At 44.2% G+C, this 13256-nt stretch overlaps 2 protein-coding genes across 2 annotated transcripts in view; both read right to left on the bottom strand.

Moving 5' to 3' along the window:
• On the bottom strand, positions 1-5818 carry ana1 (anastral spindle 1). The gene is made up of 5 exons (XM_065223591.1): positions 5573-5818; positions 4312-5507; positions 4117-4249; positions 1927-4056; positions 1-1863 (listed from the first exon to the last, which is right to left on the bottom strand). Exons 1-5 carry the CDS (start codon positions 5696-5698, stop codon positions 475-477), a joined length of 4974 nt encoding a protein of 1657 aa, XP_065079663.1. The 5' UTR covers positions 5699-5818; the 3' UTR covers positions 1-474.
• A 3226-nt stretch (positions 5819-9044) lies between these two features.
• LOC135702523 (uncharacterized) overlaps positions 9045-13256 on the bottom strand; it is a 152069-nt gene continuing 147857 nt past the window's right edge. The window contains exons 5-8 of the mRNA XM_065223600.1: positions 10404-11436; positions 10151-10340; positions 9849-10085; positions 9045-9780 (exon numbers count right to left, since the gene is read on the bottom strand). Coding sequence (XP_065079672.1) covers positions 9731-9780; positions 9849-10085; positions 10151-10340; positions 10404-11436 — 1510 coding nt within the window. The 3' untranslated portion in view covers positions 9045-9730. The remainder of the gene's footprint in view (positions 9781-9848; positions 10086-10150; positions 10341-10403; positions 11437-13256) is intronic.

Here is a 13256-nt window from a genome sequence, read left to right as displayed (position 1 = left end):
TGAAAGTAATCCCGTTTATTAAATGTTTTCATGCGTAAGTCCAACAGTGCATAATTGTTGCCGTTCTAGAAAGTAGTACAAATTAACATTCGTAATTATAGTAAGCCTATGAGCAATAATTCTTGAGCTAAAGCTAAAACCTAAAATAAAAGCCTATCTGTTCACCGAACTTGCAGTTAACACTAAATGCAGCAGATTCTTTCTCCGTTGAGCGTCAAATACATTTTATATTTATTTCAATACAACATTGGTACAAGGCACTTTCTAAGATCCTAAAGGGTGATGCATATATTACGTCACGCTCTAAGCGAGAGAGGGGGTGTAAGATTTTGTGACAAGCAATGCATTAGGTTTAGCAAAAACGTTACGAAAGGGAGGGGAATATTTTTTCCTAAATTTAGCGTGACATAATTAATGCATGACCCCCCATTGACTTCCATAAAAAAAACTATCAAATAAAATCCGACAATGCTGTTAGTTCCTCCCATCGTGTCCGTTATCTCCCTTTCCCTTGGTATACTTATCCAAGTCGAGCCGCACATTCGGAACCGTAAGCCTGTTCTCGCCTCCCGAAGACGAACTCATATGAACGGACGAAATGCGCGATTCCCCGGAAAACAGTCCATTCGTAGCGTTAAGGCTTCCATCCTTGGTGCCTCCTCCTTCGTTCTCCCTCGGAGTACCCGACGATGATTTCGTAGCCACCGGAGTGGAAGTCCTCTGGATGTTTCTATCCGTGGTCGTTTGCGTTAGCAATTCCGGTGTGGACGCGTTGATGTTGCTAATGTCCAACAACGATCGCAACAGCAAACTGCACGGACTGGACGAATCCGAGAGGGAGTTCAGATCGGAATGTGTCCGGATCATCAGTTCGCGGGCGATGAATTCCTTTAGGTTCAGAGGTCTACCGGACGCGGCTAAGGAATCGTTCGGTTCGTTCGGTAAGGATGGTAGTGGTTTGGGTTTCCTCCCCGTGCCTCGACGAATGTCTTCGGCTTGGGAGAGCGATGAGCTGCTGGAATGGTCCTGCAGCAGTGCTTGTTGGTTTTTCTTCAGCATGGTCGATGCCCAGCGGAGTCCGAGTTGATTGAGGTCGCGTTCGAGGGATGCAGTTGTTTCGGAAACGGATCGATCCGGAGTTTTCGGGAAATCGGTCTGTTTCTTTTTCGTTGGAGATTTATTAGTCTTCTGTTGGGGATGGAGGAATTCGAGGGAACCGGAATTAGGCGTTGATCGGTTGGAATCGTCCAGGGAGTTGTCAAACGATTTGTCTATAATGTTTCTGAGCTTCAGCTCGGCTACCACATCCGGTAGAGATGTGCTCGAGCTAGAGTTACTTTCTAGTTCGGGTTTCTTTCCGTTGACGCTTCCTTTGAGGGTTTCTTCGGTGACATTCATCTCCGGTGCCGGGACCGGGAATTTCTGGTAGCGCAGATCACTCTTGTCGGAAACTTCTAGCAGTTCGTTCAACCGTGAGGTGCAGGTCTTTTCCGGATCGTATCGAGTGACTTCCAGATTCTGCTCTCTGACGTATTGTTGGTAATTGGGAAAACCTTCGTAGCCGAGGGCGCGAGCGTGTTCCAGCAGCTTGTCACGGGCATCCACGAGCAGCTGCTCGGCTGGGTCTAGCATTTCGCTCGGCGGAATCGAGATGTTGGCCTTCAATGCCAGGGGAGTTTCCACTTCTAGGATTGTGGAAAGCTCGTGCGCTGCGGTGCCTTCCTCCAGCTGAGGACTGTATCGGGTGATGGCCACCGGAGGTTTGGTACGCTTTGCCAGTGGGGGTTCCTTTGAATCACGCGTTTGACTGTTGCTTGCTGTTGGCTGAGAGAGTACATCAATCGATGCGAGACGTGGTGAAATCTGTGAAAAATTTTACGATTATTAAGGTGATAAGGTGGAGCGAGTAGGTAGATTGGTACTCACCTTCGGAATGTCCTTCAACAATGGCTCGAATGCCAACGGCACAGTCTCCCGGGAGCTCAGATCTTCCGACGATTCAAACTGAGGCGCACCGGCATTTGGTGGACGAGTGTCAGGACTGTCTCGGTAATCGGACGATGTCACCGGTCGTGACATGGCGATTCCACTGTCCTTGCTGAGCCCGATTTGCCTGGCATTGGTAAAAATGTTGTTAATCTCCTCGCTTACAGGATCATCCTTCGCCGACTGGGGACTCGTCTCAACGGCCGGAGCTTTCTGCTGAGTCCTCGGAAAATCCATATACTTAGTCGATGATTCAGGCTGGTCACTGGAGGACAGGCTGTTTTCAATCAACTTCTTCTTCTCCTGGCGTACCTTTTGGATCATGTCTGACAGCTCGGAGATTCGTTTGCTACAGCTTTCCGCTAGATGTGAGTACTTTTCCAGCACTTCTTGCTCGTCGCGATCACTCAGATTGATCACCTCTACGTGCCCCTGGGGAGTGATGATTTTGGCCACCTTTGCCGGGGTCTGTTTCGGTGATTTAAGAATGGACTTCAGGGAACTTTCCTTCACCGGAGGCGATTGTTCCACGGGCGGAGGTGGCGGAGATTTCGCTTTCCCCTGACGAATCTCTCGCTCCTTCCGGCTTAGTGTCTTCATCCAAACGTCCTCCACTCGGCTAATGTTCTCATCGGCAGTTCCGCTCAGTTCCTGCTCCTTGAGCGTTTCATCGATTTCATTGAGAAAGTTGTAATTTTCGTTGATGAAGCGCCTGAGTTTATCCATGCGGGATTGATCCCGACTGGTTTGCTCATCAACGCTGGACTGGTTTCCGCTTACGTTGACGACGGAATCGCACGGAGTGGAAACGGTCGTTGAGGAGCTGACTCCGAGCTGTTCGATGGAATGCCGGGACATTCCCAGCAATCGAACGATGTACTGCATAAGATTTGGGTTGAGATTTTGACCTTGCTGATGGTGACTGACTGGTGGTGGTGGTGGAGTGGTCTTTTTCAGTTGATGCTTCGGGGCAGACTCCGCTCGGCGTGGTGGTGGTGGTGGTGGTGGTTTGGTGCTTCTAGGAACTTCCGATTGAATAAGTTGGTTCAAGAATTTACCAACCCGATTGTCAATTTTGTTCGGTAGCTGCCGATAGATGGTCGATGTGGTGGAACTGATTGGAGACGCTTCCGGTTCTGCAAGGACTTCCGGAGCTTGAATGGTCTTTTCTGTGATTTCCTTAGCCTTTGAAGGAGATTTGGGAATAGCTTTCGGTGGTTCTACAGAACGATGATCATGGACGTCTTTAGCTTTCTTCCTTTTCCTCGCTTCCGGGACCGCTTTCTTCGGTGTCTTCTTGACTTTCCTCTGGGATTTGTCGTTTACAGTGATAACGATCTTCACCGGAATCTCGGATCCGGATTGGATACTGTCGTTGGAGCCCGTGGAAGAGGTATCAAGAACGGTTTGGATATCGGTATTCGCCGATCCTTTCGCTTCAACGTGAATAGGAACCTTGGGCTTAGATTTCTCCTTCTCCAAACGATTCAGTTTCTCCTTGAGCTGTTTTTCCAGGTCACGGATTTCCCGTTCTTTCTCGTGCAGATTCTTCTGTTGCTGCTCTAGATCCTGTTGTCGCTGTTGCATCTTCTTTATTCCATTATCGGTTTGTGTTTTCGTCGATTTGAGCTTCACAAGGGGAACCTTCAGTTCCTCCTCAATATCCTCCTCCTTCTTCAATTCCTCCGTCAGCAACTTCTTCTGTTCGTTGATTTGTTCCAGCAGTTCCTTCAGTTTGCCAACCTTGTCCGTTTCCGGAAGCGGAATTCCCGCCCGTCCATTGCCTTGCTCGTATCCCAGCAGGATTGTACTGCAACTATCGGAACTGTTGCTCACTGCTCTAAGGTTGGAATCATCCCCCAGTAGGTGGACAGCGTTTCCAGCTTCCGCAGCAACATTAACCTGCGATGGTCGATTGACCAGCTGGACTCCTTTGGGTGGATCCCGCACTACAGGACAGGTGATCAAGACCCGTTGCTTGAGCAAATCCTCCACGGCTTGGTTCATTCGTTTCTGGCGTGCTTCCGATTGCTGGCGCTGGCGAGTTTCCGTCATCAGTGGTTTGGTCGTCTGAAAATGATAATTTTAAGCTATTTACTTACATTCTAGAGAAAGTCAACCACCACTCACCACATCCAATGCCTTGACTTGAGATTCTGCTCTGACTAGCTTATCAAGTTCCAACTGTAAATTCTCATAATCCTTGCGAATCTGTAGCTTTTCCAGAGCAACCTTAGAGCGATCCGGTCCCGCGGGAGCTTGTCTGAAATAAGACAAAGTTGAAAGAAACTTCTGTTGCGAACCCAAATCACCGACTGTCCTTACCTCCTCGCATTCAGCATTTCGTTTTGCAGTCGCACCAACCGAGTGGCCTCTTGCATCGCATTCAGTTCCCCATCCTTGGGTTTGTCGATACGCTGCACAAACGATGTCGGTTGGTCGTATTCCTTCCGATACTTGGTATTGTAGTCGTAGTACTGCACCTTGGAAGTTCCCGGCTCCGTTAGGCTACCAACCGAACTAGAAATCGTAGTCGACTGCTTCGAATGACTTCCTTTCGACTGAGCCTTAATTGGGAGTGCCCTGGGTTGATCCACCAGCTTTCGCACCGGTTTGCGCGGCGATTCCAAGATGGAACGATCCATGGCTGTGCTTGTGGGAAAGGAGAGAGTGTTTTCACTCAGATCGTCAAATTGCACATTCTTCTGAGAGGAATATGTGGGAATGTCTTTCGGCGCTGACCCCGTTGGATGCGCGTATTTGTGCGAACGATCTTCGCGGCGTCGTTTTATAAATTCCGACACCTGTGTAAAAGGTTTCAGCTGCGGAGCAGCAGGCAGGTGTTGTTGTAGCGTGTCCGGTGAAGTGAACGATGTGGGATTGTAGTAAAGAGTGTCTACCCGTTTGCTGGATTTCGTGTTGTGATAGGGAAAGTTTTCTTTGTTTTTACCTATGCCAGTTGGCACTTCTTCGTCCGACGAAAGGAAATCCGGAGACAACGGTCGATCCTGCATGCGCAAATCCGGGACCGAATTCGCCTTGGAACATTTCTTGAACTGCTCAAATGCGCTTATGGTGTTGACAGAGGAACTACTGTCATCTATCTGAATGGGAACATCCTTCTTCTGCTCCTCCATTGGCTTCTCTGCCGGAACAGAAACTTGCACCGCAATCGACTTGGTCGGTTTATATTCTTTCCTCTTTTTCGGTTTCCTACTTTCTCGATCCTGAACTAGTTTAGCTTCAGCGTGTCTCCCTCTTTGAATAGCAGTCGCTTGCTGGGTAGCCTTCTTCTCCTGGAACCAAATCTCGCACTGCTCAGCCGCTTCCGCGGCTTTATGAGCTTCCCCGACATCCTCCAAGCAGTGTTGGTAGTCCGCTTGCAGTTTGGTAATGTGCTTCTGTTTCCAGCTTTTCAACTCCGCTTGCTTCAGCTTATCCACATTGGCCAGTTCCTTCTGTTTGGCTGCTTCAACTTTCCGTCGAACATTCGCCGCTAGCTGTTTTGATTGTTGCCGGACCTGTAAACATTTGGATTAACGATATTGTTACAAAATTAAGAACATACCTTCCATCAAGAACATACCTGCTCCAGCCGAGTTTTTCGCAGCTTATCATTTTCGGCCTTCCGAACGCTTTCGAGACTCGCAAACGGATTGTTACTGCTGGAGGACGGTGGCTGCGAGCTATGCACCGTTATGTTGATGGACATCCTCCCTTTACCTATTGTTATTTCCTTTGCATTTTCCCGTATCACTATTTTTGTCCGTTGACACTTTACTCTCCTCGGTAGCAAAATATAAAACAATCGCGGCCAACAATATCAAATTTTGAGCGTCGAAACAGAAAACAATCTTTTTTTTTTTCAAGGCACTTCAATAGACGGACGGCAGTTTCGTAACAACATTGCATATGCGTTTTTTTTTTATGCTCTTCCTTTCAAATGCGTCGCCTTTATGTTGACCTTCTTCGCAACACTACTTTTATGCTGGCGGCGAATCGCTGGTTTGTTTGTAACGGAATGTTTCCATGGCAAACTGTTGCGTGTCGCGTGTAGGAGAGTTGTGTGGCACATTTTGAATGCTACAAAAGTGGAACGAAATATGCCACGGGGATCGACGAAGTAATGCGAAAGAAATCCGATAGAGCGCACTGTTGACCGCCTGAGAGAATCCTGTATTGGGCGATTCCGCCGGAGAAAAATAAATAATTCAGTGCCAACATTTCAAAGGGGCGTAATTGCATTTGTAAACAATGGCTTTAGCCGTCAATTTCTCGCAACTAAAAGATCGCCCATAAAAATTAATTACACCAACAGGTCGAGGGATGTTTCCTTTACCAGCTAGCGTTGTTAATTTGGAGAAGTGAGCCTTTATTTGCGAGAAATCGACGGCTAAAGCCATTGTTTACAAAAGCAATTACGCCCCTTTGAAATGTTGGCACTGAATTTAATGTAGACCAACATCCGAGAAGGAAGGGGTTTACAGCAAAAAAAAAGCTTGAAAAACAATTCAGGCGTAACATTTTATAACGGAACAAAAGCTTTTGTAAACAAACTTTGTAAGGCCCTTTGCACGCGAACCAAAGTACGCCCATGCAAACCAACAACATCATCGGGTAGAGGCAACTCTCACCTTTCCGAAAGTGGTTTGCGTGGGCGTAGTTTGGTTCACGTGCAAAGGACCTTACAAAGTTTGTTTACAAAAGCTTTTGTGCCGTTATCAAATGTTACACCGGAATTAATGAATATTACATCGAAACTGTTACACCCACACGGTAAGAAAAAAGTACCCTACGGTCAGTTCACTTTTACTTACTTTCGACTAGTTTGTCTCCTTTTCTCCTTCTAATCACAGAGAACAGACATGGAGGCTCGAACCAAATTTCTCTAAAAACTTGTGTAAAGATTCCTATTCGACTTAAGCGCCACTAACGGCGACTTCTCCACTTAAAAACCCTCTTTGACAACATGATGGCGCTGGCGTCGCACAAACTACACTAGACACTAAGTGCTAGTAGCGCCAAGTGGCAATTTTCAACAGATAATTTATCGATACTAGCGCCAAATTGGTCGAAAGTGATAAATTTATAGAGGAAATCAGGAGATGCTAGTGCTACGTAACGGCGACGTTTCCACTTAACTTTACACAAGTTTGTGACCGAACTTGGACGTCTGTTCTCTGTGCTTTTGGATAGACAGCTAGTGGAAAATTCCATACGAATTGCACACAAGTAAATGAAAACTACTTTGGCCAGCTTTACCTACTATTGGGTTCATGCACTATAGTCCCGAGGTGAGTGAAAAGAACTTACTTTTGGGTACTTTGACTATATGTTTAGTATTACCAACAATCAATTCGAAACTAACGATTTTAAATTGGCTCACTACTTGACTAGCCTATTGGTCCCAAGCAAACGATTAACGTATCCCATTCTAGTCGAAATTCTAGTACTACGCAATGTGTTATGATTCGCTATGAAACCACAGACAAACAGACATAACACTCGCAAGTTGATCATCGAACAAGCATTTAACGGTCAATTCAAAAGTATCGTAGTTGGTAGTACCGCCACCTGTGGCGCGCATAGTCAATTCCCTTGCGTTTGACGTTTACACACTACCGCCATCTGTTCAGCGTACTACCCACCACAGTGTACTCAACAGATGGCGGTAATGTTTTAGCGACGATGTTTTATATTGAGAAATATTCAATGTGTTATGTCTGTTTGTCTGTGATGAAACTTTGACAGCTAAAATGAGGGGTTATTGGTTTTTCCTATGTTTCAAGGGGTGAATCGATTAACTTGGGACCGAAGAGAGTACCAGAGCTGAGCCAAAAAGTTGAGCACGTATCTTCGGGACCTTCTGGTCTTAGAGTTACCTCTATGGTATTACCATAGAGGTAACTCTAAGACAAGTAGGTCCCGAAGGAACGTGCTCAACTTTTTGGCTCACCACTGGTACTATCTTCGGTCCCAAGCTAGTCGAATCACCCGTTGAAACATAGAAAAATCCAATAACCCCTCATTTTATCTGTCAAACTTTCATAGCGAATCAAAACAAACATTGTGTAGTACTAGAATTTTGACTAGAATGGGATACGTTAATCGATTTGCTTGGGACCAAAAGGCTAGTCAAGCAGTGAGCCAATTTAAAATCGTTAGTTTCGTATTGATTGTTGGTATTACTTCTGCGTGAAGTCAACGATTTACATAGTTGAAGATGCTAATTTCAAATAACAGACTAAAGTGGTAATTTTTATACGATAGATGGAGGAGATGAAAGTCTAGAGTTGATAGTTCCGTTAGAGTATACGGCAGTGTGAAAATTGCATATAGATAGTAGATAGCGAGCTAGGACAACTTTTAAGGAAGGTACAAATCGGTTTTTTCATCTCTCTTTACCAAACTCCCCCTTTGGAGAGGGATGGTGAGGGGTGGGAACTAACGATTTTAAATTGGCTCACTACTTGACTAGCCTATTGGTCCCAAGCAAACGATTAACGTTCCCCATTCTAGTCGAAATTCTAGTACTACACTATGTATATTTTGATTTGCTATGAAAGTTTGACAGATAAAATGAGGGGTTCATGGATTTTCTTATGTTTCGAGGGGTGCATCGATTAGCTTGGGACCGAAGATAGTACCAGAGCTGAGCCAAAAAGTTGAGCACGTATCTTCGGGACCTTCTGGTCTTAGAGTTACCTCTATGATAGAGGTAACTCTAATGGTGGTAAGCTCCAACAGGTATTATCCTCGGGTTAAATCCCAATCAAGACTGTCCGGCTGTTAATCAAAACGACTCTAAGCAAATACTTATCGACTAGAATGGGATAGGTTAATCGATTTGCTTGGGACCAATAGGCTAGTCAAGCAGTGAGTCAATTTAAAATCGTTAGTTTCCACCGGTTGGTATTACAGTGCATATTGAATTTCTACGAACCTGCCCCAACACAGTTTGATATCGATTTGCTGTTTGATGCTGGACCTTGCTAGGAAACGTCATTAGAAAATTCTCGAATGATGTGATCCCTTGTGTTCTAAAATTCATTTATTTATTGGTTGCCCCATGTTACAATAATAGTTGTTTGATTAATATGTTACACTGTCTTTGACTTGGACTGCTATTTCTGGTCAGTCTAAAATTTAAACAATTTCCTAAAAGATACACCTGCTGCTTCAGTAAATTTCGGATAAATCAATCAAATGTTATCAACTGCGGAAACTTTCTATTTTCCAGTTCTCATACGTTTTCCTTAAACTTTTTATCCACAGTAAAATTACACTCTATATTGTTTTTACATTAGGAATCGCGTTATGATAAAATCCTGTAAATAAACATTCTCAACGTTCGCACTTGCACTTGTACAAGTTTACAATCTACACAGTACAATAATTATTAAATATACTTTCAATCTTATCTGCTTTTTGTTCTCTCATTTGCTTTCATGAGATTGGTTGAAATGGTTCCTGGTTCTACACTTAAGCCCCTATCTTCCTTCCATAACACAAATAGGACATTGAGATGCTCCTATATAGTGACTGCCGCTGGACAGTTGCACAACCTATAAAATCGCGACCACGGGTAAAAGCCTTTGCAGCACAGAGTACACCAATTGGATTATTTTGTGATCCCAATTTTTGGAGATCTATCGCGGCAGGTAACTCACAATAACTATGGCAGCGAATGCAATCGAAAGAATGCACCGTCCTTCGGATGGTGCGGTGAATGTGGACCTTTGTTTTAGCTTTCCCAGATTTCTTCGCGTTGTTTGGCAGCAAGTAGTTTGCGTTCTGGAAATGAATAAAGACAGTTTAGAATACCGACGCAGGATGAGTGACCAGTGGACGGGGAAGATTACCCTTGGCTTCTCGAAGGACACGCTTTTCGTTTTCACGTTCTTCGGGGGCAGTTTTCAGCCGAACACCGAGGGCTGTCGTTACGAGCCGCCGAGCCAGGGCAGCACAGGTCTCCGGTCGTGGTCGGTACGGTTGCAGTGAACTGGAGCACTTGCGAGCCTTGGTACGGGATTCGACTGTCGCTTCGGCCAGTGGTTTTAGCTTGACAAAGGCGTGGCCATTGGCAAGAACTTCGGCCGCTAGAGAAAAAAATGTGACGGTTGACATGAGCCTGCTGGAAGCTGAGTATTCCGACGAAACTTACCGATTTTGGAACTACTGAATACCGCTAGGGCGTGCGTATCGTCAACCCATTTGATATCGAAACCGGACTCTTTGTACTGCGAGAATAGCATCATGAGATCCTGCGTTTTAAATTCCACCGGGAAGTTGGACACTTCCAGCACGTGTGGAAATTCTTCCTCGTTCAGGGCGGCTTGTTTCGATTGATATAGCTAAAATTACCAGTGGTTGAATTTTTAATTAGGTACTTTCTGGACATGGCCTTGAACACTCACCTTATAATCCGAACGAGGGATTTCGATCGATACCTTCCCCACCGCCGTTGTCAACTCTTCCATCAGCTTCGGATTTAGGCAATCTCCATTGTCGTCGTACATCGTTTCCCAATCATCCTCTTCGGGATTAACTAGCCGCTCAGCGTCTGTCTTCGTCTGACCATTGACCTTCTCCCCTGTCGAAGATTCCTGTTCGGCAATTTCCAGCACATCAGAAGCGAACGATTGTTTGATAAGCCTTCGGTTGCTTCTGTTGATCTCCAGCGAGGCCCTTCGCAGTTCTTTTTCATCTTTATCGATCTTATCCGAAACATCTGGAACCACCTTATCGTTGATAATCAATGCCGCCGCATTGCCCTTGGAGGTACGATTTCGGTTGGACTTGTTCATGTTGTCCACCGCTTTCGGATTTGTACTTCCGTTCAGTTCCGCTAAAATGCTACCGTTCGAGCGCGGTTCCTTCCGCTCCTTCTTCCGCTCGGCTTTCGATACGAAATCACAGTCTTCGTCTACGTTCTCTCGAGGAACTTCTTCAGATTTTTGCTTTTTGAGCTTTACAGTCTCCGGATTGGTTCCGGTTGTCGGTGTAGTTTCGTCTACGCTATGACTACGGTTTTTGAAGCCTACGGAACAAGCGCATTCGACTTGGGCAGCTGAATCGCTGATGGTTTTTCGATGATTCTCTATCACAGAGTTGACGTTCGTGCCGTTGTCCGGGGGTGGCTTGTCCTTTGCTTTTGGTTTGCGTTCTTTCTCGCCGCTGGAAGCTTGCTGGGTGGAACGTTCTTTCTTGCAGCTGGACGATGCCGCCGCCTTGGGCGGAGAACTGAGTGGGGTAGCGAAGGCCGAAAGACTACCGGTAGTGGACTCCGACGGCGGTGAAGTGGCTATCGGTGGACTGGTTGCGTTAGTGGAAGCACTGGTGATTGTTTGCTGACTGGGAACGGTTACCGGTGGTGTAGTTAGACTCCGACGGGCGCGCGGAATGTATACGGCACGGTCCGGTCGTCGCTCTCGGGGCGGACGGGCGGGTCTGAAATGGCATTCAAGAGTGGATTAGTTGGGATTGTGTTCTGTGGATTTCGATTGATTGTGTGTTTTTTTTTTTTTTTTGTTGATAACTGGCCTGCCTCTACAACTGCCACTAAGGGAAATCAAAAACTATAATTAACGAATACTGTAAAATTTAAGGTACATTTAGAAGCTCTCGTAAAAGAATAGTTTGGAAGCATTTTTAGACGGGCATCTGATTATTATTTTTCGAATGCCACTCGCTACGCTCCTCTTGCTGAGTGACTACACCTCTGGATATTCGGTCTAGAAGGATAACGGTGCGGCCCTAGATGGATAGATGTAAAGGTGGCCAAGAACTCGCGGTCTGCTAGTGTTGGTGAGTTATTTGCCATTAATGTTAATGAAAAGATCACTATTTTGCCATAAGAGGTGTCAAAACAAAAAAAGTTTACTTGCTGATTTTGACAGATTTGGAGCAATATTTTTACGACCAGAAGGTTGGTCACAAATTGATTTGACGAGTAACCAAATTCCCTGATTTTCGTTTAATACGACTTGTTTGAAAAATAAAATAAAATCAAAGAAAAATCAGGGGTATTAAAAATGCTGTATCCTGCATGAGGGCAAAATTGAAACATATATATAATCAGGGTGACCAGTGAATTTTCATTTCGAAATTACCGGTTTATTACCCGGTTTTCCCGGTTTAAATCTTAAAAATTTCCCGGTTGTTAATATTCAACAAAAAAACGAAATTGAACGCATTTTTAAAAACGTTCTGAAAAGAATTTACTGAAAAGATAAAAATGTGATTTAAGAAGATTCGCAAGATTCTGGGGCTTTAAAATTATTTGTGTAAAGTCTGTAACAAGAACTTTTTTTAAAAAAAATTTGTGATTAATAACAATCTTCGTGATGCAAGATTAGGAGAAAAAATAATTAAAATGTGAGATTTTGAAAAAAAATTCAAGAACAATAACAAAAATATGTTACTTATGAGTCGTGGAGTCATAATTGTCACGCTCTGAGACTAGGAAGCATTTTAAGAGTTATAACAAATTACATAACAATCTGTAGAAACTAGCGGACAAATCCTGGATTTTTTAGTAAAATTTAAAAGAATTCAAAGTAGCGATTTCAAACAAATATTGAGAAGGATTCCCACACAGTTTTTGAAAGAGAAGTTCTGAGCAGAATTACAAAATTATTCTGACAAGAAATCCTTAAAAATTGTTAGACGAATTTGGAGGGGTTTCTGTGGAAAAGAATGCAAGTTCTCAATTAAATTGTTAGGTAATTTTAAAAGTTGTGAAAAACAAAACTTTGAGGAAAATTCCTACGTGATTCTGAGGAGATTTGTATGGGGATCGTGACGAAAATAACAGATGAATTTTAAGAAGAATACCAAGAGAATTATGATCAGGATTCAACAAGAAACAGAGTTATTAGAATGTTCTGGGCATAATTTCAACCCTAGTGCGAAAGACTCATCACAGAACTCCAACAAAATTGATTGCAAAAAATTTCCTGATAATTAGAAAGAAATTCTTTAAAATACTCCAAGGGGCTTCTAAATAAACCGGTTTTCCCGGTTTGCTGGCCACCCTGATATAAATTCCGTGTTAAAAAACATAAAAAATAAAATCCAAAATCTTTCGCATTGAAGTTTGAGCACTTAAATTTCGAAAAGAAAAATAAGATGCTGGACATGGAAAAAGTTGCGAAATTTGACGCTAGAGACAATTTTTAAAATATTGGGAGGCTACTCCCAGAATTTGATAAATCTTTACCATCTTTGGAAGAGGTGGATGATTTGCAGACCTTCGGCAAATTTTTAAG

This window comes from Ochlerotatus camptorhynchus, unplaced genomic scaffold (assembly GCF_037179485.1).
Source record: "Ochlerotatus camptorhynchus isolate MF236.1 unplaced genomic scaffold, CSIRO-AGI_Acam_v1.1 ptg000193l, whole genome shotgun sequence".
In the NCBI taxonomy this organism is placed as follows: domain Eukaryota; kingdom Metazoa; phylum Arthropoda; class Insecta; order Diptera; family Culicidae; genus Ochlerotatus; species Ochlerotatus camptorhynchus.
Note: the sequence above shows the minus strand (reverse complement) of the source record. Positions and strands in the feature narration are given on the sequence as shown.